Source organism: Pristiophorus japonicus, chromosome 30 (assembly GCF_044704955.1).
Source record: "Pristiophorus japonicus isolate sPriJap1 chromosome 30, sPriJap1.hap1, whole genome shotgun sequence".
NCBI lineage: Eukaryota > Metazoa > Chordata > Chondrichthyes > Pristiophoridae > Pristiophorus > Pristiophorus japonicus.
This window is the reverse complement of record NC_092006.1, coordinates 6,224,887-6,250,170: the sequence shown is the minus strand read 5'-3', so window position 1 is coordinate 6,250,170 and position 25,284 is coordinate 6,224,887. Positions and strand designations below refer to the sequence as shown.

Genomic DNA, 25,284 nt, shown 5'->3' with positions numbered 1-25,284 from the left:
CAAGCTAATGCACTGTGTTGAGAGATGATTGGCGAGAGGTGTTTGAACAAAAAAAAGTCATTTCTTCTCCTTGGAACAGAGAATGTGGAGAGGAGATTTCTTCAAAATCACAAGGAGCCTGGACAGAGTAGATTGAAAGTAAGATAGACTTGCATTTATATATCGCCTTTCGGGACCACCGGACGTCTCAAAGCGCCTTACAGCCAATGAAGTACTTTTTTGGAGCGCGGTCACGTTTGTAATGTGGGAAACGCGGCAGCTCAATTTGCGCACAGCAAGCTCCCACACACAGCGATGTGATAATGACCCGGGTCATCTGTTTTAGTGATGTTGGTTGAGGGATAAATATTGGCCCCAGGACACCGGGGAGAACTCCCCCTGCTCTTCTTCCAATAGTGGCCCCGGGATCTTTTACATCCACCCGAGAGGGCAGACGGGGCCTCGGTTTAACGTCTCATCCGAAATACGGCCCCTCCGACAGTGCGGCGCTCCCTCAGTACTGCACCTCCGACAGTGCGGCGCTCCCTCAGTACCGCCCCTCCGACAGTGCGGCGCTCCCTCAATACCACCCCTCCGACAGTGCGGCGCTCCCTCAATACCGCCCCTCCGACAGTACGGCGCTCCCTCAGTACCGCCCCTCCGACAGTGCGGCGCTCCCTCAGTACCGCCCCTCCGACAGTGCGGCGCTCCCTCAGTACCGCCCCTCCGACAGTGCGGCGCTCCCTCAGTACCGCCCCTCCGACAGTGCGGCGCTCCCTCAGTACCGCCCCTCCGACAGTGCGGCGCTCCCTCAGTACTGCCCCTCCGACAGTGCGGTGCTCCCTCAGTACTGCCCCTCCGACAGTGCGGCGCTCCCTCAGTACTGCCCCTCCGACAGTGCGGCGCTCCCTCAGTACTGCCCCTCCGACAGTGCGGCGCTCCCTCAGTACTGCCCCTCCGACAGTGCGGCGCTCCCTCAGTACTGCCCCTCCGACAGTGCGGCGCTCCCTCAGTACTGCCCCTCCGACAGTGCGGCGCTCCCTCAGTACTGCACTGGGAGGGTCGGCCTGGATTTTAGTACTTGTTTGAAGTCTCGTCATTGTTGTATTGTGGGAAACGCAGCAGCCAATTTGCGCACAGCAAGCTCCCACAAACAGCAATGTGTTAACATAAGAATTAGGAGCCGGAGTCGGCCATTCGGCCCCTCGAGCCTGCTCCGCCATTCAATAAGATCACGGCTGATCTTCGACCTCAACTCCACTTTCCCGCCCGATCCCCATATCCCTCGATTGCCTTAATATCCAATTTTAGTGATGTTGATTGAGGGATAAATATTGCCCTGGGCTAAAATGTGTCTACCGATTTTTATGTAGGCTATGGGTTCAATATGAAAATGTATTGAAGTTTATCTCTTTATCAGCATATACCTAAAACAGATGATCTGGGTCATTATCACATTGCTGTGTGTGGGAGCTTGCTGTGTGCAAATTGGCTGCTGCATTTCCCACATTACAACAGTGACTGCACCTCATAAAGTGCCTCATTGGCTGTAAAGTTCTTTGGGGCAGGCTGTGGTCGTGAAAGGTGCTATATGATTGCAAGTTTTCTTCGCAATCTCAATGTCTGCAGTGGGTTGGTGTCCCAGGGCAGAGGACTAGACTCAAATAGCTCTACACCCAATCGATCCAGACGGTTGGCACATGCAAGGTATTGGGATACACCGTTTGTTTTTATTCATTCCTGGGATGTGTGCGTCGCTGGCAAGGCCCGGCATTTATTGCCCATCCCCCTAATTGCCCCTTGAGGAGGTGGTGGTGAGCTCCTTCTTGAACCGCTGCAGTCCGTGTGGTGAAGGTGCTCCCACAGTGCTGTTAGGGAGGGAGTTCCGGGATTGTGACCCAGCGACGATGAAGGAACGGCCGATATATTTCCAAGTCGGGATGGTGTGTGACTGGGAGGGGAACGCGGAGGTGGTGGTGTTCCCATGCGCCTGCTGCCCTTGTCCTTCTAGGCGGTAGAGGTCGTGGGTTTGGGAGCCTTGGCGAGTTGCCGCGGTGCATCTTGTAGACGGTGCACACTGCAGCCACGGTGCGCCGGTGGTGGAGGGAGTGAGTGTTGAAGGTGGTGGGTAGCGTGTTGATCAAGCGGCTGCTTTGTCCTGGATGGTGTCGAGCTTCTCGAGTGTTTGTTGGAGCTGCAACTCATCCAGGCAAGTGGAGAGTGTTCCATCACACTCCTGACTTGTGCCTTGTTGATGGTGGGAAGGATTTGGGGAGTCAGGAGGTGAGACACTGGCCGCAGAATACCCAGCCTCTGACCCGCTGTTAGAAATATAGCAACATAGAAAATAGGTGCAGGAGTAGGCCATTCGGCCCTTCGAGCCTGCACCACCATTCAATAAGATCATGGCTGATCATTCCCTCAGTACCCCATTCTTGCTTTTTCTCCATACCCCCTGATCGCTTTAGCTGTAAAGGCCACATCTAACTCCCTTTTGAATATATCTAACGAGCTGGCCTCAACAACTTTGTGGTAGAGAATTCCACAGGTTCACAATTCTCTGAGTGAAGAAGTTTCTCCTCATCTCGGTCCTAAATGGCTTACCCCTTATCCTTAGACTGTGATCCCTGGTTCTGGACTTCCCCAACATCGGGAACATTCTTCCTGCATCTAACCTGTCCAATCCCGTCAGAATTTTATATGTTTCTATGAGATCCCCTCTCATTCTTCTAAATTCCAGTGAATATAAGCCGAGTCGATCCAGTCTTTCTTCATATGTCAGTCCTGCCATCCCGGGAATCAGTCTGGTGAACCTTCGCTGCACTCCCTCAATAGCAAGAACGTCCTTCCTCAGATTAGGAGACCAAAACTGAACACAATATTTCAGGTGTGGCCTCACCAAGGCCCTGTACAACTGCAGTAAGACCTCCCTGCTCCTATACTCAAATCCCCTAGCTATGAAGGCCATTTGCCTTCTTCACCGCCTGCTGTTACCTGCATGCCAACTTTCAATGACTGATGTACCATGACACCCAGGACTCGTTACACCTCCCCTTTTACTAATTTGTCACCATTCCGATAATAATCTATCTTCCTGTTTTTGCCACCAAAGTGGATAACCTCACATTTATCCACATTATACTGCATCTGCCATGCATTTGCCCACTCACCTAACCTGTCCAAGTCACCCTGCAGCATCTTAGCGTCCTCCTCACAGCTCACACCGCCACCCAGCTTAGTGTCATCTGCAAACTTGGAGATATTACACTCAATTCCTTCATCTAAATCATTAATGTATATTGTAAATAGCTGGGGTCCCAGCACTGAGCCCTGCGGCACCCCACTAGTCACTGCCTGCCATTCTGAAAAGGACCCGTTTATCCCGACTCTGCTTCCTGTCTGCCAACCAATTCCCTATCCACGTCAGTACATTACCCCCAATACCATGTGCTTTGATTTTGCACACCAATCTCTTGTGTGGGACCTTGTCAAAAGCCTTTTGAAAGTCCAAATACACCACATCCACTGGTTCTCCCTTGTCCACTCTACCAGTTACATCCTCAAAAAATTCCAGAAGATTTGTCAAGCATGATTTCCCTTTCATAAATCCATGCTGACTTGGACCGATCCTGTCACTGCTTTCCAAATGCGCTGCTATTACATCTTTAATAATTGATCCCAACATTTTCTCCACCACCGATGTCAGACTAACTGGTCTATAATTCCCTATTTTCTCTCTCTCCCTCCTTTTTTAAAAAGTGGTTGCCACAGTGTTTATGTGGCTGGTCCAGTTAAGTTTCTGGTCAATGGTGACCCCCAGGATGTTGATGGTGGGGAATTTGGTGATGGTAATGCCGTAGAATGTCAAGGGGAGGTGGTTAGACTCTCGCTTGTTGGAGATGGTCATTGCCTGGCACTTGTGGTGCGAATGTTACTTGCCACTTATCAGCCCAAGCCTGAATGTTGTCCAGGTCTTGCTGCATGCGGGCACGGACTGCTCCATTATCTGAGGAGTTGCGAATGGAACTGAACACTGCAGTCATCAGCAATCATCCCCATTTCTGACCTTATGATGGAGGGAAGGTCACTGATGAAGCAGCTGGAGATGGTTGGGCCTAGGACACTGCCCTGAGGAACTCCTGCAGCGATGTCCTGGGGCTGAGATGACTGACCTTCAACCACCACAACCATCTTCCTTTGTGCTGGGTATTACTCCAGTCAGTGGAGAATTTTCCCCGATTCCCATTGACTTCAGTTTTACTGGGGCTCCTTGATGCCACACTCGGTCAAATGCTGCCTTGATGTCGAGGGCAGTTACTCTCACCACACCTCTGGAATTCAGCCCTTTTATCCATGTTTGGACCAAGGCTGTAATGAGGTCTGGAGGCGAGTGGTCCTGGCGGAACCCAAACTAGGCCTCGGTGAGCATGTTATTGGTGAGTAAGTGCCGCTTGATAGCACTGTCGACAACACCTTCCATCACTGTGCTGATGATTGAGAGTAGACTGATGGGGCGGGAATTGGCCGGATTGGATCTTGATCTGTTTTTTGTGGATAGGACATACCTGGGCAGTTTTCCACTGTGTCGGGTAGATAGATGCCAGTGTTGCAGCTGTACTAGAACATCGGGAGATGTTCAAGGGGCCAGAATGAGAAAAACACAGAGATAGGGAGGGGTGTAGGGGCTGGAGGAGGTTACAGAGATAGGGAGGGGTGTACGTGCTGGAGGAGGTTACAGAGATAGGGAGGGGTGTAGGGGCTGGAGGTGGTTACAGAGATAGGGAGGGGTGTAGGGACTGGAGGAGGTTACAGAGATAGGGAGGGGTGTAGGGGCTGGAGGTGGTTTCAGAGATAGGGAGGGGTGTAGGGGCTGGAGGAGGTTACAGAGATAGGGAGGGGTGTAGGGACTGGAGGAGGTTACAGAGATAGGGAGGGGTGTAGGGGCTGGAGGAGGTTACAGAGATAGGGAGGGGTGTAGGGGCTGGAGGAGGTTAGAGATAGGGAAGGGTGTAGGGCTGGAGGAGGTTACAGAGATAGGGAGGGGTGTCGGGCTGGAGGAGGTTACAGAGATAGGGAGAGGTGTAGGGGCTGGAGGAGGTTACAGAGATAGGGAGGGGTGTAGGGCTGGAGGAGGTTACAGAGATAGGGAGGGGTATAGGGGCTGGAGGTGGTTAGAGATAGGGAGGGGTGTAGGGGCTGGAGGAGGTTACAGAGATAGGGAGGGGTGTAGGGGCTGGAGGTGGTTACAGAGATAGGAAGGGGGCGAGGGCCATTGAGGGATTTGTAAACGAGGATGAGAATTTTGAAATCGAGGCGTTGTTTAACCGGGAGCCAATGTCGGTCAGCGAGCACAGGGGGCGATGGGTGAGCGGGACTCGGGGCGAGTTAGGACGAGTTTGGGATCACCTCGAGTTTACGTCGGGTAGAACGTGGGCGGCCGGGCTCGAGTGCGTCAGAATGGTCAAGTCTGGAGGGGGCAAAGGGCATGGGCTGCCAATGCAGCCATGGGATTGGTTGGCAGTGAATCACGTGTCTCTTCCACCCACCCGCCTTTCGGTGTGAAACCAGCTGAGGTCTGGTGTGCTGTGATCTCGCGAGATCTCACACACTCTCCCACCCATTGTAAATTAAAGCGGTGGGGGGGGGGGGGGAGCTGGAAGTCTCGCGAGCTCGCTGGATGTAAAGGAGAAAAGGGAGTCTCGCGAGATCACCCGTGTAAAGGGGGGAGCGCAGTCTTCGCGAGAACCAAAGTCTCGCGAGATCCAGTGTAAAGGAGAGTTTTCCCCCCCCCCCAAGGCTCGCGAGACGCGGCGAGTAAAGGAGCGGCGGGAGATCTCGCGAGAGCGGGCCGGTAAAGGAAGGACCGGCGGACGGCCGAGCAATGGCGGCGGAGCGGGGAGTGTGAGAGAGAGAGAGAGTGTGTGTGTGTGTGTGGGGGAGAGAGAGAGAGAGAGAGAGAGAGAGGCGGACACTCCCCGCGCCCCGGTGGGGGAGGACACAGGCACAGACAGGGGGCTCGGGGGGGGAAACATGAGCCGCCCGGAGCCCGAGGCCGAAGCGGAGCCCGAGCCTGACGCCAAACTCCTGCACACCAAGCGGCTGTACCGGTGAGTGGGCCCGGGGAGGGACTGAGGGGCTGGGGAGAGGCTGAGGGGGGAGACACTGGGTCCCGGGGGGGCTGAGGCTCCCCTAGCAACCCCCACCCCTGGAGTTTACCCCCTTCTCATGAAGGGGACAGGCCCAATCCCCCCTCTTATAAAGTGGACAGGCCCCATCCCCCTCTTCTCATAAAGGGGACAGGCCCAATTCCCCCCCCCTTCTCATAAAGGGGACAGGCCCCATCCCCCTCTTCTCATAAAGGGGACAGGCCCCATCACCCTCTTCTCATAAAGGGGACAGGCCCCATCACCCTCTTCTCATAAAGGGGACAGGCCCCATCACCCTCTTCTCATAAAGGGGACAGGCCCCATCCCCCTCTTCTCATAAAGGGGACAGGCCCCATCCCCCTTTTCTCATAAAGGGGACAGGCCCAATCCCTCGCTTCTCATAAAGGAGACAGGCCCAATCCCTCTCTAATAAGGGGGACGGGCCCAATCCCTCGCTTCTCATAAAGGAGACAGGCCCAATCCCCCTCTTCTCATAAAGGAGACAGGCCCAATCCCTCTCTTATAAAGGGGATGGGCCCAATCCCTCGCTTCTCATAAAAGGGACAGGCCCCAATCCCCCCCTTCTCATAAAGGGGACAGGCCCAATCCCCCTCTTCTCATAAAGGAGACAGGCCCAATCCCTCTCTTATAAAGGGGACGGGCCCAATCCCTCGCTTCTCATAAAGGGGACAGGCCCCAATCCCTCTCTTATAGAGGGGATGGGCTCAATCCCTCCATTTCTCATAAAGGGGACGGGCCCAATCCCCCCTCTTTAAAGGAGGCAGCCCCAATCCCCTTCCCTTTTGAAGGGGACAGGCCACCCCACTACTGTTAAAGGGGGAAGGCCCAGTAACTCCTTGAAGGGACAAGACCTCTCTGGGTTATTTTTAAAGCTTTGGCCATGGTCACAGATTGTCTTTTAATCCTCCTCCGCTGTGCCTACCTGTGTGTGGATTTTGGGTGTACTCTGCCCCTCGCCCACCTCTTTTCCCCCCCCCCTCCCCCTCTGCTGCATTTAAAACCGAGTTGAGAAGGAATTTCTTCTCCCAGAGGGTTGTGAATCTGTGGAATTCTCTGCCCAAGGAAGCAGTTGAGGCTAGCTCATTGAATGTATTCAAGTCACAGATAGATAGATTTTTAACCAATAAGAGAATTAAGGGTTACGGGGAGCGGGCGGGTAAGCGGAGCTGAGTCCACGGCCAGATCAGCCATGATCTTGTTGAATGGCGGAGCAGGCTCGAGGGGCTAGATGGCCTACTCCTGGTCCTAATTCTTATGTTCTTATTTGTCACGTTGCTTGTCCGACATCCATAATAAGAATCAGGAGTCGGCCATTCAGCCCCTCGAGCCTGCTCCGCCATTCAATGCGATAATGGCTGATCATTGACCTCAACTCCACTGTCCCGTCCAACCCCCATATCCCTCGACTGGATCGACTAGGCTCTTACATTCACTGTAATTTAGAAGAATGAGAGGGGATCTCATAGAAACATATAAAATTCTGACGGGATTGGACAGGTTAGATGCAGGAAGAATGTTCCCGATGTTGGGCAAGTCCAGAACCAGGGGTCACACAGTCTAAGGATAAGGGGTAAGCCATTTAGGACTGAGATGAGGAGAAACTTCTTCACCCAGAGAATTGTGAACCCGTGGAATTCTCTACCACAGAAAGTTGTTGAGGACAGTTCGTTGGATATATTCAAAAGGGAGTTAGATGTGGCTCTTACGGCTAAAGGGGTATGGAGAGAAAGCAGGAATGGGGTACTGAAGTTGCATGATCAGCCATGAACTTATTGAATGGTGGTGCAGGCTCGAAGGGCTGAATGGCCTACTCCTGCACCTATTTTCTGTGTTTCTATGATTCCCTTAAGAGTCCAAAAATCTATTGATCTCAGCTTTAAATCGACTCAACGACTGAGCATCCACAGCCCTCTGGGGCAGAGAATTCCAAAGATTCACCACCCTCTGTGTGAAAAAATTCCATCTCATCTCAGTCCCAAGTGGCCGAGCCCTTATCCTGAGACAATGCCCCTGAAAGGTGCTGTAGAAATATAAGTCTGTCTTTCATTTTGCACCGTGGCGATTTTCCTCTTGTGAGCGTTTCATGACCGGCGGTTGGCACCCAATGCAGACATCAGTGACTGTCAGCATGGATTTGTTAAGGGAAGGTCGTATCTAACAAACTTGATTGGGTTCTTTGAGGAGGTAACCAGGAGGGTCGATGAGGGCAGTGCGTTTGATGTATTCTACATGGATTTAAGCAAGGCTTTTGTTTGACGAGGTCCCACATGATAGGCTGATCAAAAAAGTAAAAGCCCATGGACTCCAAGGGAAAGTGGCAAATTGGATCCAAAATTGGCTCGCTGGCAGGAAGCAAAGGGTAATGGTTGAGAGGGAGTTTTTGTGACTGGCCGGCTGTCTCCAGTGGGGTTCCACAGGGCTCAGTACTCTGTCCCTTGCTTTATGTAGTGTACATTAATGATTTAGACTTAAATGTAGGGGGCATGATAAATTTGCAGGCGATACAAGAATTGGCCGTGTGGTTGAGAGTGGGGAGAAAAGCTCGAGACTGTAGGAAGATATCGATGAACTGGTCAGTTGGGCAGGAAAGCGGCAAATGGAATTCAATCCGGAAACGTGTGAGGTAATGCATTTGGGGAGGGGCAACAAGGCAAGGGGATACAAATAAATGGGAGGATACTGAGCGGTGTGGGGGAATATGTCCACAGATCTTTAAAGGTAGCAGGACAGGTCGATAAGGTAGTTAAAAAGGCCTACGGAATGCTTGCACTTATTAGCCGAGGCACAGATCAGGGAGGTTATACTTGAACTGTATAAAACACTGGTTAGGCCACAACTTGAGTGCTGTGCAGTTCTGGTCATCACATTACATGAAGGGTGAGATTGCACCAGAGAGGGTGCAGAGATGATTTACGAGAATGTTGCCAGGACTGGAAAACTTCAGCTATGAGGAAAGATTGGATAGGCTTGGAACAGAGATGGCTGAGGGGAGATTTAATTAAGTTGTATAAAATGATGAGGGGCCTGGATAGAGTGGATCGGACGGACCTATTTCCCTGAGCAGAGGGGTCAGCAACCAGGGGGCATAGATTTAGTGTAATTGGTAGAAGGTTTAGAGGGGATTTGAGGGGAAATGTCTTCACTCAAAGGGTGGTGGGGGTCTGGGGCGGAACTCACTGCCTGAAAGGGTGGTAGAGGCAGAAACCCTCACCACGTTGAAAATGTAACTGGATGTGCACTTGAATACCGTAACCTACAGGACTAGGACCGAGAGCTGGAAAGTGGGATTAGGCTGGGTGGCTCTTGGTCTGCCGGCGCGAACACAATGGGCCGAATAGCCTCCTTCCGTGCTGTAAATTTCTCTGATTGTAGTGCACTTTTGAAGTGCAGTCATTATTGTAATGTAGGAAATGTGGCAGCCAATCTGTGAACAAACTCTTTCAAACAGCAATGTGATAATGACCAGATAATTAATTTTGTTTAGTGATGTTGTTTGAGGGATGAATATTGGCCAGGACACCGGGGAGAACCCCCCTGCTCTTCTTCCAATAGTGGCCGTGGGATCTCTTGTGTCCACCTGAGAGCAGACGGGTCCTCTTATTAATGTCTCACCCAAAAAATGGTCCCCCCGACAGTGCGGCGCTCCGTCAGTACTGCCCCCTCCGACAGTGCTTCGCTCCGTCAGTACTGCCCCTCCGACAGTGCTGCCCCTCCTCGATCAGGCTAACATCCCCAGGCAGGAAGGAAGGAGCGTGCGGCAAACCTGTCCCACCCACCCTTTCCCTCAACCACTGTCTGTCCCACCTGTGACAGGGACTGAAATTCCTGTATTGGACTGTTCAGTCACCTAAAAACTCATTTTTAGAGTTTTAGAGAGACCTTCCTCGATTCTGAGGGTCTGCCTATGGTTATGATGCTCCCTCAGTATTGCCCCTCCGGCAGTGCGGCGCTCCCTCTGCACTGCCACGGAGAGCGTCAACCTGGACTTTTGTACTCCAGTCTGTGGAGTGGGGACTGGAACCCACGATCTTCTGACTCTGAGGCACGGCTGTACTGAGGGAGCGCCGCACTGCCGGAGGGGCAGTACTGAGAGAGTGCCGCACTGTCGGAGGGGCGGTGCTGAGGGAGCGCCGCACTGTCGGAGGGGCGGTACTGAGAGAGTGCCACACTGTCGGAGGGGCGGTACTGAGGGAGCGCCGCACTGTCGGAGGGGCGGTGCTGAGGGAGCGCCGCACTGTCGGAGGGGCGGTACTGAGGGAGTGCCACACTGTCGGAGGGACAGTTTTTTGTTTGATATGAGTGGTTAAGATGTAAATCAGCAAAGAGTTAATGCCACTGGGATTGAAACGAGATGAGGAATTTTGTGGTGCCTAGCCTGGGATTTTGTCATCGAGAAGGAAAGGCTTTTTTTTAGTTGAATTTCTGGGTAAGAATGAGTTTGAACAGGCGACGTGCGATGAGATGACACGATAGCCAGAGCTGAGACGGCTTTGATTACAGTGCTGTGCGCTCGATACTGGATGTAAAATGGGAGTGTAGGCGGTAGATGAGAAGATAATTCATTCTCTTTCATCATCTCCAGTTGCCCACCCCCGGATAGAAAACAAGTCCCTGTGTGCCGATAGCAGGAGACAGAATGTTCGTCGTTGCAGGTTCTGAAAGGTGGTGTTGTAACTGTGGCAACTGGAACAGTAAGTCCAGATACACCAGTCTCTCAGTGTAAATTGGTTCAAATCTTTCTTTGGGGTTGAGGAAAAGGTGAGCGTGTTTTGGGGGGTGGGGGGGGGCTGCAGAGGAGGTTGCTTGCTGATGCAATCCTGGCTGGCTTCCTACATTCTACCCGACGTAAACTAGAGATGTTCTCAGCACCGAGGCTTACACGTCATCTTATCTTTTGGATGGGCTCTGATGCAGGAAACTGCGCTGTTACGGATCGATACGCATATATAAATTAGGAGCAGGCCATTCGGCCCCTTGAGCCTGCTCTGCCATTCAATCAGATCGCGGCTGATCTGATCTTGGCCTCAGCTCCACTTCCCTGCCCGCTCCCCATAACCCTTCACTCCCTTATTGTTCAGAAATCTGTCTGTCTCCACCTTAAATATAATCAATGACCCAGCCTCCACAGCTCTCTGGGGCAGAGAACTGCCCTGTGTCCTAACTCGCACCGAGTCCCGCTCGCCCATCACCCCCTGTGCTCGCTGCCCCGAGTCCTAACTCGCAGCAAGTCCTGCTCACCCATCGCTCCCCGTGTCCTAACTCGCACAGAGTCCCGTTCGCCCATCACCCCCTGTGCTCACTGACCTACATCGGCTCCCAGTTAAACAATACCTCGATTTCAAAATTCTCATCCATGTTTTCAAATTCCTCCATGTCCCTACACCCCTCCTTATCTCTGTATCCTCCTCCAGCCCCACAACCCCTTCGACATGTCTGCACTCCTCTAATTCTGCCCTCTTGAGCATCCCCGATTATAATCACTCCACCATCGGTGGCCGTGCCTTCAGCTGCCTGGGCCCTAAGCTCTGGAACTCCCTCCCTAAACCTCTCCGTCTCTCTCTCCTCCTTCAAGGTCCGTAAAACACACCTCTTCGACCCAGCTTTTGGTCACCTGTCCTAATAGCTCCTTATGTGGCTCGGCATCAACTTTTTTGGTCTCCTAACACCCCTGTGAAGCGCCTGGGGACGTTTCACTACGTTAAAGGTGCTATATAAATGCAGGTTTTTGTTGTTTAGCCGCACATCGCGATCCCCATTTAGACTCTGGGTCAGAGTTTCAGGAAAAACCCAGCTGTGTCTCCGAGGAATCTGGGTTACCTCTGCTGTATCCTGGATTGAATCCTAGGAATGAGGAGACTGTCCTAGCAGGAGAGGATTGAGTAGATTGGACCTTTACTCATTGTTTAGAAGATGAGAGGCGATCTTATTGAAACATGTAAGATTGTGAGGGGGCTCGACAGGGTAGATGCAGAGAGGATGTTTTCCCTCGTGGGGGAATCTAGAACTAGTGGGCTTAGTTTCAACATAAGGGGTCACCCATTTAAGACAGAGATAGAAACATAGAAATTAGGTGCAGGAGCAGGCCATTCGTCCCTTTGAGCCTGTACCACTATTCAATATGATCATGGCTGATCATGCAACTTCAGTACCCCATTCCTGCTTTCTCTCCATACCCCTTGATCCCTTTAGTTAAAGGGCCACATCTAACTCCCTTTTGAATATGTCCAATGAACTGGCCTCAACAACTTTCTGTGGTAGAGAATTCCACAGGTTCACAATTCTCTGAGTGAAGAAGTTTCTCCTCATCTCGGTCCTAAATGGCTTACCCCTTATCCTTAGACTGTGTCCCCTGGTTCTGGACTTCCCCAACATCGGGAACATTCTTCCTGCATCTAACCTGTCCAATCCTGTCAGAATTTTATATGTTTCTATGAGATCCCCTCTCATTCTTCTAAATTCCAGTGAATATGTCTAGTCGATCCAGTCTTTCTTCATATGCTAGTCCTGTCATCCCGGGAATCAGTCTGGTGAACCTTCGCTGCACTCCCTCAATAGCAAAAATGTCCTTCCTCAGATTAGGAGACCAAAACTGTACACAATGCTCAAGGTGTGGTCTCACCAAGGCCCTGTACAACTGCAGTAAGACCTCCCTGCTCCTATACTCAAATCCCCTCGCTATGAAGGCCAACATGCCATTTGCCTTCTTCACCATCGGCTGTACCTGCATGCCAACTTTCAATGACTGATGTATCATGACACCCAGGTCTCGTTGCACCTCCCCTTTTCCTAATCTGTCACCATTCAGATAATATTCTGACTTGCTTTCACACCAAAAGAGATGAGTTCACAGATGTTTCAATCATGGACCTGATGTTCCAGTCCTGAACTCCAATTATAAGGGGGTGGAAGATGCCTGTGCGTGGATTTTTTTAGCGTGGGGTGACCGTTGCACACCAGCCACCACACGGGCTTGACAGAGCGAGGTCTTGGTCCAGTGGCAAGGGTTAACCAGGACGACCGGAGACCAGCTCTGCTGCACGGACCCAGTGCGCACACATATCGCACAGTGTGGGCTGGGCCCGTGCTGCCCCTGGGCCCTCGCCTCTCCTGGGCCCCGTATCCTCATTCGCTGCACCTCCGCCCACGATCTCTGGCCGCTCCTCTGCCACAAACATTTGCTTCATTACCTCCACCACGATCTCTCGCTGTTGATCTCTCACCGCTCCTCTTGCCTCTCTCACTGCGGTGCAGGGCCGAATGGTCCTGCACCTATTTTCTATGTTTCTCCTCCACCGCAAAGCCTTCGCCACACTTCCACCGCGACCTCTTTCCGCACCAAGCATTTGCCGCTCCTCCGCCGCGATCTCTTGTCACGTCTCAACCGCGATCTCTCGCCGCTCCTCCGCCCTGACCGTCCCGCTCCTCCGCTGTGCCTGGGCCCTGCCGATGTTCCTGCCCGCGCACTAACCGGCGGCCTGGGCCTTGACGACGTCGCCCGCCTCAAAGTCGTCGCACACGTGGGGCGACTCGCGCTGCGAATTGTAGTGGTTCTGCCAACGATGTTTCAAGGCCCGCGCTCCGACTCTCGCCCTCCCGACCTGCGGTGGTGTCCCCTCGCAGGTCGGGGTGGCCCAATTCTATCTCCGCTATGTAACTCGTATCCTCCCCCACTCCCTCTTTTGGTCTCTCCAGCCCCCGAGATTTCCGAAGCTGGTTATAGTCAGAGGTGCACGGCAACGGGAGAGACACCGTTTGCCCTCTGGGTCCGGGAGACTCGACTGAGACACCATTGTGCGTGCCTGTGGAACTGTGCCCCAGCAAGATGGGAACAGGAGGAGCCCGTTCTGCCCCTCGAGCCTGTTCTGCCATTGCATCTCGACCTCGACTCCACTTTGCCCGCCTTGGTTCCGTAACTCAACAAAGTACGACTTTTTCCCCCTCCCTAAGAAGACTGGGCCTGTATTCACTGGAGTTTAGAAGAATGAGAGGGGATCTCATTGAAAGGTATAAAATTCTGACGGGGTTGGACAGACTGGATGGGGGGAGGATGTTTCCCCGGGGCTGGGAAGTCTAGAACAAGGGGTCGCACAGTCTCAGGATACTGGGTAGGAAATTTAGGAGCGAGATGAGGAGAAATGTTTTCACTCAGAGGATGGTGAACCTGTGGAATTCTCCACCACAGAAGGCTGTGGAGGCCACGTCACTGAATATATTTAAGAGGGAGAAAGGTAGATTTCTAGAAACAAAAAGCATCAAGGGGTATGGGGAAAAGGCGGGAATATGGTGCTGAGATAGAAGATCAGCCATGATCTTATTGAATGGTGGTGCAGGCTCGAGGGGCCGAATGGCCGACTCCTGCTCCTATTTTCTATATTTCTAAAAAAAATCTATCCATCTCTCTCGAATGCTTGATTCCCAGCATCCACAGCCTTTTGGGGGAAGGGCAGAGTTCCAGATTCCCACTCTCCTTTGTGGGAAGAAGTGCTTCCTGATTCCACACTTCAATGGCTCCTTGTTCTGGACTGCCCCCACCAGAAGAAATAGCTTCTCTGTAAACACTGTAGAAACATAGAAAGTAGGTGCAGGAGCAGGCCATTTGGCCCTTCGAGCCTGCACCACCATTCAATAAGATCATGGCTGATCATGCAACTTCAGTACCCCTTTCCTGCTTTCTCTCCATACCCCTTGATCCCTTTAGCCGTAACGGCCACATCTAAATCTCTTTTGAATATAGCCAACAAACTAGCCTCAACATCTCTCTGTGGCAGAGAATTCCACAGATTCACAATTCTCTGGGTGAAGAAGTTTCTCCTCATCTCGGTCCTAAATGGCTTGCCCCTTAGCCTTAGAATGTGACCCCTGGTTCTGGACTTCCCCAACATCGGTAACATGCTTCCTGCATCTAACCTGTCCAATCCCGTCAGAATTTTATATGTTTCTATGAGATTCCCCTCTCATTCTTCTAAATTCCAGTGAATATCAGCCTCGTCGAGCCAGTCTCTCCTCATATGTCAGTCCTGCCATCCCGGGAATCAGTCTGGTGAACCTTCGCTGCACTCCCTCAATAGCAAGAACATCCTTCCTCAGATTAGGAGACCAAAACTGTACACAATATTCCAGGTGTGGTCTCACCAAGGCCCACTACAACAGTACTGCATCCCTTTAACATTTAAAACTCCTCGATCACATCACCCCACAACCATCTAAACTCCAGGGAGTACAAGCCATTCTCTATGCAAAGTATCTTCATAATTTAATCCTTTTTAGTCCTGGTATCGTTCTGGTGAATGATAAGTTGGCATGGGGAGAGGGGTGGGTATGGAAGAAAATATAAGTCCTTTTTTAAAAAAAAAAACAGGATTTGATGGAGAAGGGGCTGACCACTTCTGTGTACCATACTCTGGTTGGGGTGGGGGGGTGCGTGTGTGTTGGTGTTTGCTGAAATACCCCTAAGGTACAGTAGTTCACCCCGTCCACATAAGAACACAAGAAATAGGAGCAGGAGTCGGCCATACGGCCCCTCGAGCCTGCTCCGCCATTTAATACGATCATGGCTGATCCGATCATGGACTCAGCTCCACTTCACTGCCCGCTCCCCATAACCCCTTATCGTTTAAGAAACTGTCTATTTCTGTCTTAAATTTATTCAGTGTCCCAGCTTCCACAGCTCTCTGAGGCAGCGAATTCCACAGATTTACAACCCTCTGAGAGAAGAAATTCCTCCTCATCTCAGTTTTAAATGGGTGGCCCCTTAGTCTAAGATTATGCCCTCTAGTTCTAGTTTCCCCCATCAGTGGAAACATCCTCTCTGCATCCACCTTGTCAAACCCCCTCATAATCTTATACGTTTCGATAAAATCACCTCTCATTCTTCTGAATTCCAATGAGTAGAGGCACAACCTACTCAACCTTTCCTCCATAAGTCCACCACCTTCAACATTCACTCCCTTCACCACCGGCGCACCGTGGCTGCAGTGTGCACGTCTACAAGATGCACTGCAGCAATTCGCCAAGGCTTCTTCAGCAGCACCTCCCAAACCCGCGACCTCTGCCGCCTAGAAGGACAAGGGCAGCAGGCGCATGGGAACACCACCACCTCCACGTTCCCCTCCCAGTCACACACCATCCCGACTTGGAAATATATCGCCGTTGCTTCATCGTCGCTGGGTCACAATCCTGGAACTCCCTCCCTAACAGCACTGTGGGAGCACCTTCACCACACGGACTGCAGCGGTTCAAGAAGGCGGCTCACCACCACCTTCTCGAGGGGCAATTAGGGATGGGCAATAAATGCCGGCCTTGCCAGCGACGCCCATATCCTGAGAATGAATATTTAAACAAATGTTCCAGCCCCCAACCCCCCCTCCAATTCACACGCTGGGTGCGATACGCTTGGACAATTGTCGTTCGCTTTAAGAAGGACTGATTTGCTATTGCCACAGTGACGTGTCAAGTGAGCTCGGTTTTTATGAAGTCGACTCTGCAGTAAAAGTCTTGGGGAGATTTGGCCGGGGATTTTTGTATCTCTGGGAAGTTTGTTCGTTACCTGCGAGAACAGGCCAGCTATTTGACTGTACAGGCCGTCACAACCCGGCCCCCGTCGCCGGTTCGGTGTCGCCACTTTTGCCGGCGCTCTGCCCAGCAGGAGTTGCTGGACAGTGATCATGAGCAGGAACCCCACCCCCCACCCAGCGGCCTTTCCCTCCTCTCTCTCCCGCCATCCTTCCTCGCCCAGTGTGTGTTGAGGTCAAATGTGTTGCTACCAGCTGTTCTCTGTTCATTCAGTACAGACCAGGTATTGGACCCGGCCCTGTTGTGTATCCCAGCACCACATCGGGCAGCAAACATTCCCTTTGGCCCGTGCTTGCCCGAGAGTGCTTAACTGTTCTGACTCTGGGCCTCTGCTCGCGCAAGAGCATAAGATTTAGGAGTTGGCTTTCCGGCCCCTTGAGCCGTTCAATAAGCTCATGGCCGATCTTCGACCTCAACTCCACTTTCCCGCCCGATCCCTTGGTTTCCCGAGAGTCCAAAAATCTATCGATCTCAGTCTTGATTATACTCAACGACTGAGCCTCCACAGCCCTCTGGGGCAGAGAGTTCCAAAGATTCACCACTCTGAGTGAAGAAATTCCTCCTCATCTCAGTCCGAAATGGCCGGCCCCTTATCCTGAGACTGTGTGACCCCTGGTTCTAGACTCCCCAGCCCGGGGGGAAACACCCTCCCTGCATCTACCCTGTCAAGCCCCCTCAGAATCTTTCTCATTTATTGTCAGTGTCAGCCATGGCTCGCTGGGTAGTACCACTCTCGTCTGAGTCAGAGCGCCGTGGGTTCAAGTTCCACTCCAGAGATTTGCGGCCATAATCAAGGCTGACACTCCCAGTGCAGTACTGAGGGAGCGCCGCACTGCGCTGTTGGAGGGGCAGTGCTGAGGGAGCGCCGCACTGTCGGAGGGGCGGTGCTGTCGGAGGGGCGGTGCTGAGGGAGCGCCGCACTGTCGGAGGGGCGGTGCTGAGGGAGCGCCGCACTGTCGGAGGGGCGGTACTGAGGGAGTGCCGCACTGTCGGAGGGGCGGTGCTGAGGGAGCGCCGCACTGTCGGAGGGGCGGTGCTGAGGGGGCGGTGCTGAGGGAGCGCCGCACTGTCGGAGGGGCAGTGCTGAGGGAGCGCCGCACTGTCGGAGGGGCAGTGCTGAGGGAGCGCCGCACTGTCGGAGGGGCGGTGCTGAGGGAGCGCCGCACTGTCGGAGGGGCAGTGCTGAGGGAGCGCCGCACTGTCGGAGGGGCAGTGCTGAGGGAGCGCCGCACTATCGGAGGGGCAGTACTGTGGGAACGCTGCACTGTCGGAGGTGCCGTCTTTCGGATGAGCGGTTAAACCCGAGGCCCCACCTGCCCCCTTGGGTGGATGTTAAAGATCCCGTGGCCACTATTGGAAGATCTTGAGGGGAAATGTCTTCACCCAGAGGGGGGGGTGGGAGTCTGGGGTGGAACTCACTGCCTGAAAGGGTGGTAGAGGCAGAAACCCTCACCACATTTAAAAAGTACCTGGATGTGCACTTGAAGTGCCGTAACCTACAGGGCTACGGACCGAGAGCTGGAAAGTGGGATTAGGCTGGGTGGCTCTTTGTCGGCCGGCGCGGACACGATGGGCCGAATGGCCTCCTTCCGTGCCGTAAATGTCTATGATTCTAAGAGCAGGGGGGGGAGTTTTCCCCGGTGTCCTGGGGCCATTACGTTGAACCAACATCACTAAAACAGATGATCTAATCATTATCACTTTGTGGGAGCTTGCTGTGCGCAAATTCAGCTGCCGCGCTTCCCACATTGCAACAGTGACCACACTGCAAAAAAGCACTTCATTGGCTGTAAAATCCTGAGCTGGTCAAGGCGCTATAGAAATGCAAGTCTGTCTTTCCCGTTGAGCGCCGCTCAGAGTTACTATTTGTTTTTTTGTACAGGGCGGTAGTGGAAGCCGTTCATCGGCTGGATGTGATTGTCAGCAACAAGATGGCCTACCGCGAGGTGTTTAAACCCGAAAACATCAGCCTGCGGAACAAGTAGGTAACAAGGGTGTGAGGGGGGGTGGTGACCGATGGATTGAGACCGAGGGGCGTTCACCGAGACGTCATCTTTTCATCCGGCTCCCCGCATCTCGTGTTTCGATACAAAAGCAAAATACGGCAGCTGCTGGGAATCTGAAATGCTCAGCAGGTCAGGCAGCATCTGTGGAGAGAGAAACAGCGTTAACGTTTCAGCTCGATCCACAGATACTGCCTGACCGGCTGAGCATTTTCAGCTTTTATTTCTACTGCCTCAGCTCATCCGCTGCTGAAGCCCTCATCCGTGCCCTCGTTACCTCCAGACTTGACTATTCCGACGCGCTGCGCTCCTGGCCGGCCTCCCACATTCTACCCGACGTAAACTAGAGGTGATCCAAAACTCGGCTGCTCCCGTGTCCTAACTCGCACCGAGTCCCGCTCACCCATCACCCCCTGTGCTCGCTGTCCCCGTGTCCTAACTCGCACCGAGTCCCGCTCACCCATCACCCCCTGTGCTCGCTGTCCCCGTGTCCTAACTCGCACCAAGTCCTGCTCACCCATCACCCCCTGTGCTCGCTGTCCCCGTGTCCTAACTCGCACCGAGTCCCGCTCACCCATCACCCCCTGTGCTCGCTGTCCCCGTGTCCTAACTCGCACCAAGTCCTGCTCACCTATCACCCCCTGTGCTCGCTGCCCCATAGAAACATAGAAAATAGGTGCAGGAGTAGGCCATTCGGCCCTTCGAGCCTGCACCGCCATTCAATGAGTTCATGGCTGAACATGCAACTTCAGTACCCCATTCCTGCTTTCTCGCCATACCCCTTGATCCCCCTAGTAGTAAGGACTATATCTAACTCCTTTTTGAATATATTTAGTGAATTGGCCTCAACTACTTTCCGTGGTAGAGAATTCCACAGGTTCACCACTCTCTGGGTGAAGAAGTTTCTCCTCATCTCGGTCCAAAATGGCTTGCCCCTTATCCTTAGACTGTGACCCCTGGTTCTGGACTTCCCCAACATTGGGAACATTCTTCCTGCATCTAACCTGTCTAAACCCGTCAGAATTTTAAACATTTCTATGAGATCCCCTCGCATTCTTCTGAACTCCAGTGAATACAAGCCCAGTTGATCCAGTCTTTCTTGATATGTCAGTCCCGCCATCCCGGGAATCAGTCTGGTGAACCTCCGCTGCACTCCCTCAATAGCAAGAATGTCCTTCCTCAAGTTAGGAGACCAAAACTGTACACAATACTCCAGGTGTGGCCTCACCAAGGCCCTGTACAACTGTAGCAACACCTCCCTGCCCCTGTACTCAAATCCCCTCGCTATGGAGACCAACATGCCATTTGCTTTCTTAACCGCCTGCTGTACCTGCATGCCAACCTTCAATGACTGATGTACCATGACACCCAGGTCTCGTTGCACCTCCCCTTTTCCTAATCTGTGTCCTAACTCGCACCGAGTCCTGCTCACCCATCACCCCTGTGCTCGCTGACCTATATTGGCTTCCGGTTAAGCAACGCCTCGATTTCAAAATTCTCATCTTTGTCCATGAATCCCTCCATGGCCCTCGCCCCTCCCTATCTCTTTAATTTCCTCCAGCCCCTACACCCCTCCCTATCTCTCTAACCTCCTCCAGCCCCACAACACCCCGAGATCTCTGCGCTCCTCTAATTCTGCCTTCTTGCGCATCCCTGATTATAATCGCTCCACCATCGGTGGCCGTGCCTTCAGCTGCCTGGGCCCCAAGCTCTGGAACTCCCTCCCTAAACCTCTCCGCCTCTCTACCTCCTTCAAGATGCTCCTTAAAACCGACTTCTTTGACCAAGCCCTTGATCACCTGCGCTAATTTCTACTTGTGCGGCTCGGTGCTAAATTTGTATTGCATAACACTCCTGTGAAGCGGCTTGGGACGTTTCACTACGTTAAAGGCGCTATATAAATTCAAGTTGTTTTATGTGACAGAACCTGGGAAGATTTTACACTGGGGAGGTAGTTGGAGAGAAGGTTGGTGAGGGGTGGGGTGGGGGGAGGCGATGGGAAGCGTGGGCAGTTTGAGCAGGCCTTTGAAGGAGGGGAGAGCAGTGACTAGAGTTTGAGGGTGGTTTTTCAAATTCTACAAACGGGGAGCCAGGGAGGGGGTGACACTGGGGTGGGTGGGTGTGCGTGGTCTGGGAAAGGGAAGGGTTCAACTATCTCCAGGGCCTAGTCACTCATCAGAAACAGGAGGAGGCCACTCAGCCCCTCGAGCCTGTTCCGCCATTCAGCGAGATCACGGCTGATCCTGTATCCTAACTCCAGCCACCTGCCTTGGCCCTGCATCTCTTGCCTAACACAGATGTGTGTTGCGCGCAGTTTTGATCTCCTTATCTGAGGAAGGACATACTTGCCTGAGAGGCGGTGCAACGAAGGTTCACTAGACTGATACCTGGGACGGGAGGGTTGTCCTATGAGGAGAGATTGAGTAGATTGGGCCTATTCTCTCTGGAATTTAGAAGAATGAGAGATGATCTCATTGAAACAAAAGATTCTGAGGGGGATTGACAGGGTAGATGCAGGGAGGGTGTTTCCCCCCGGGCTGGGGAGTCTAGAACCAGGGGTCACACGGTCTCAGGATAAGGGCTTGGCCATTTAGGACTGAGATGAGGAGGAACTTCTTCACTCAGAGAGTGGTGAATCTTTGGGATTCTCTGCCCCAGAGGGCTGTGGAGGTTCAGTCGTTGAGATCGAGAGATTTTTGGGCTCTCAGGGGAATCGAGGGATATGAGGATCGGCCGGGAAGGTGAGTTGAGGTTGAGGAACAGCCGTGATCTTATTGAATGGCGGAGCAGGCTCGAGGGGCTTGACCCCCCCCCCCCCCCTCCATTCCTAATTCTTGTGTTCTCTTCCCCCGCAGGCTGAGGGAACTGTGCGTGAAGCTGATGTTTCTGCACCCGGTGGACTACGGGCGCAAGGCCGAGGAGCTGCTCTGGCGAAAGGTTTACTACGAAGTCATCCAGCTGATCAAGACCAACAAGAAGGTAATCAGCCGGGACTGGTCAACGTGGCCTTTGGGGATCGACTCCTCGGGGTGGGGGAGGGGGGGGGGTGTTGGAGTGGTGGATTGGGGTTGGATTCGAATTGGGGGGGGGCGGGGGGAATCATGGGTTGGGGAGGAGGGATTGGGATGGAATGGGGGGAGGGGGGAGATTGGAATGGGGGGGGGAGGGGGGAGATTGGAATGGGGGGGAGGGGGGAGATTGGAATGGGGGGGAGGGGGGAGATTGGAATGGGGGGGGGGAGGGGGGAGATTGGAATGGGGGGGGGAGGGGGGAGATTGGAATGGGGTGGGAGGGAGGGGAGATTGGAATGGGGGGGAGGGGAGATTGGTGAGAGGGGAGGGGCGAGATTGGAATGGGGGGGGAAGATTGGAATGGGGGGAGGGGAGGGGGGAGATTGGAATGGGGGGAGGGGAGGGGGGAGATTGGAATGGGGGAGAGGGGAGGGGGAGATTGGAATGGGGGAGGGGGAGATTGGAATGAGGGGGAGGGGAGGGGGGAGATTGGAATGGGGGGGAGGGGAGGGGGAGAGATTGGAATGAGGGGAGGGGGGAGATTGGAATGGGGAGAGGGGAGGGGCGAGATTGGAATGGGGGGGGGGATTGGAATGGGGGGAGGGGAGGGGGGAGATTGGAATGGGGAGAGGGGAGGGGGAGATTGGAATGGGGGGGAGGGGAGGGGCGAGATTGGAATGGGGGGTGAGATTGGAATGGGGGGGCGGGGAGGGGAGGGGGGCAGTTGGATTGGAGGTTGGGTTGGGTTGGCCGTTGGGTTGGGTTGGAGGTTGGGTTGGATTGGAGGTTGGGTTGGGTTGGAGGTTGGGTTGGATTGGAGGTTGGGTTGGATTGGAGGTTGGGTTGGATTGGAGGTTGGGTTGGGTTGGAGGTTGGGTTGCGGTGTAGGGGGTTGGCTGTGGGCTGTGTTCGGATGTTTGAAGTTGAATGGTGTCGCGCTTCAGTACCAGCTTTCTGTCACTAAGAACTCCCGACGAGTGAATGTGTGCGAATCCTCCGGTTTCGAATAATACAACTGCCACTTGCAAGTTTGCAGTTGGTGCAAAGGGTTATTGCATCACCGAATCTCGCCGCACAGGAGGATCCCATCGGGCCCATGGAGCCCGTGCCTGTGCCGGCTCTGTGACCGAGCGATCCAGTCAGTCCCACTCCCCCCTGCTCTTTCCCCACAGCCCGGCAAATGTTTCCCCGTCAAGTATTTATCCAATTCCCGGTTTGAAAGTCACTATCGAATCTGCTCCCACCGCCCTTTCAGGCAGCGCGTTCCCGATCACAACAACTCGCTGCGTAAAAACACATTCTTCCCATCTCCCCCTCTGGTTCCATCACCGATTATCGTCAATCTGTGTCCCTCTGGTTACCCACCCTCCTGCCCGCTGGGAGCAGTCTCTCCTGATTTACTCCTCAAAACCCCTCGTGGTTTTGAACCCCTCGATTAAATCTCCCCCTTAACCTTCTCTGCTCCAAGGAGAACTGCCCCAGCTTCTCCAGTCCATCAATGTAACTGAGGTCCCTCATCCCTGGAACCATTCTGGCCAATCTCCTCTGCATTCTCTCTAAGGCCTTCACGTCCTTCGAAAGGGCGTTGCCCAGAATTGGACACAATACTCCAACTGAGGCCCTAACCAGTGTTATGAAGAAAAACTGGATCGACTAGGCTTGTATTCACAGGAATTTGGAAGAATGAGAGGGGATCTCATAGAAACATATAAAATTCTGACGGGATTGGACAGGTTAGATGCAGGAAGAATGTTCCCGATGTTGGGGAAGTCCAGAACCAGGGATCACACTCTGAAGGATAAGGGGCAAGCCATTTAGGACCAAGATGAGGAGAAACTTCTTCACTCAGAGAATTGTAAACCTGTGGAATTCTCTATCACAGAAAGTTGTTGAGGCCAGTTCGTTGGATATATTCAAAAGGGACTTAGATGTGGCCCTTACGGCTAAAGGGATCAAGGGGTATGGAGAGAAAGCAGGAATGGGGTATTGAAGTTGCATGATCATATTGAATGGTGGTGCAGGCTCGAAGGGCTGAATGGCCTACTCCTGCACCAACTTTCTATGTTTTATGCAGGTCCAGCATAACTTCCTTCTGTACTCTCTCCCCCTATTAATAAAGCCAAGAATCCTGTATGCTTTTCATTAATTGCCTTCTCAACCTGCCCTGCCACCTTCAAAGATTTGTGTATACACAACCTCCAGGTCTCTCTCTTCCGGCACCCCCTTTGCGAAATTTGTTGCATAGTTTATAACCGCAGTCCAATAGGATATATACTCGGCCGCCTTTCAACAAGTGGCTTCTGGTTCGGAATCTCCCACGTTTTCCCCTGCTGTGTTCATTTGGAAACGTTCTTGCATAAGAACATAATGAGAGTTAGGAGTCGGCCATTCGGCCTCTCGAGCCTGCTCCGCCATTCAATGAGATCGCGGCTGATCTTCGACCTCAACTCCACTTTCCTGCACTGTCCCCATATCCCTCGATTCCCTTAATATTCAAAAATCTATCGATCTCAGCCTTGAATATACTCAACGACTGAGCCTCCACAGCCCTCTGGGGCAGAGAACTCCAAAGATTCACCACCCTCTGAGTGAAGAAATTCCTCCTCATCTCAGTCCTAAATGGCTGAGCCCTTATCCTGAGACAGTGTGACCCCTGGTTCTAGACTCCCCAGCCTGGGGGAAACATCCTCCCTGCATCTACCCTGTCAAGCCCTGTAAGAATTTTGTATGTTTCAATGAGATCACCTCTCATTCTTCTAAACTCCAGAGAATATCAGCCTAGTCTGCTCAATCTCTCCTCCATAGGACAATCCCCCCATCCCAGGTATCAGTCTGGTTGATGGAATCATCTTCATTGCACTCCATCTATGACAAGGAGGCCAAAACTGTACACAATACTCCAGGTGCGGTCTCACCAAGGCCCTGTATAATTGCAATAAGACGTCTTTACTCATACCCAATCTTAGAAACATAGAAATTTACAGCGCAGAAGGAGGCCATTTTGGCCCATCGTGTCCACGCCGGCCGACAAAGAGCCCCACGGCCCTCGGTCAGCAGCCCTGAAGGTTACATATAAACCTATGAACAATGGCGGACAGGTAAAGAGCACCCAGCCCAACCAGTCCGCCTCACACAACTACAACACCCCTTTTATTGAAACATTCTACACTCCACCCCAACCGGAGCCATGTGATCTCCTGGGAGAGGCAAAAACCAGATAAAAAACCCAGGCCAATTTAGGGAGAAAAAAATCTGGGAAAATTCCTCTCCGACCCATCCAGGCGATCGACACTAGTCCAGGAGATCACCCTGGCCGTATTCGATTCCCTGCCGTACTTACCATTATATCTGCTCCGTCCAACAAAAGGTCATCCAGTCTAATCCCAATTACCAGCTCTAGGTCTGTAACCCTGCAGGTTCCTGCACTTTAAGTGCCCATCCAACCATCTCTTAAAAGTGGTGAGGGTTTCTGCATCCACCACTCTTCCAGGCAGCGAGTTCCAGATCCCCACAACCCTCTGCGTAAAGAAGCCCTCCCTCAAATCCCCTCTA

At 52.8% G+C, this 25,284-nt stretch overlaps 1 protein-coding gene across 1 annotated transcript in view; it reads left to right on the top strand.

Moving 5' to 3' along the window:
• Positions 1–5,822: 5,822 nt before the first annotated feature.
• Positions 5,823–25,284, top strand: part of smg5 (SMG5 nonsense mediated mRNA decay factor) — a 62,103-nt gene continuing 42,641 nt past the window's right edge. Inside the window, exons 1-3 of the mRNA XM_070868478.1 lie at positions 5,823–6,086; positions 18,601–18,699; positions 21,577–21,700. Of these exons, the coding sequence (XP_070724579.1) occupies positions 6,010–6,086; positions 18,601–18,699; positions 21,577–21,700 (300 nt within the window). The 5' untranslated portion in view covers positions 5,823–6,009. The remainder of the gene's footprint in view (positions 6,087–18,600; positions 18,700–21,576; positions 21,701–25,284) is intronic.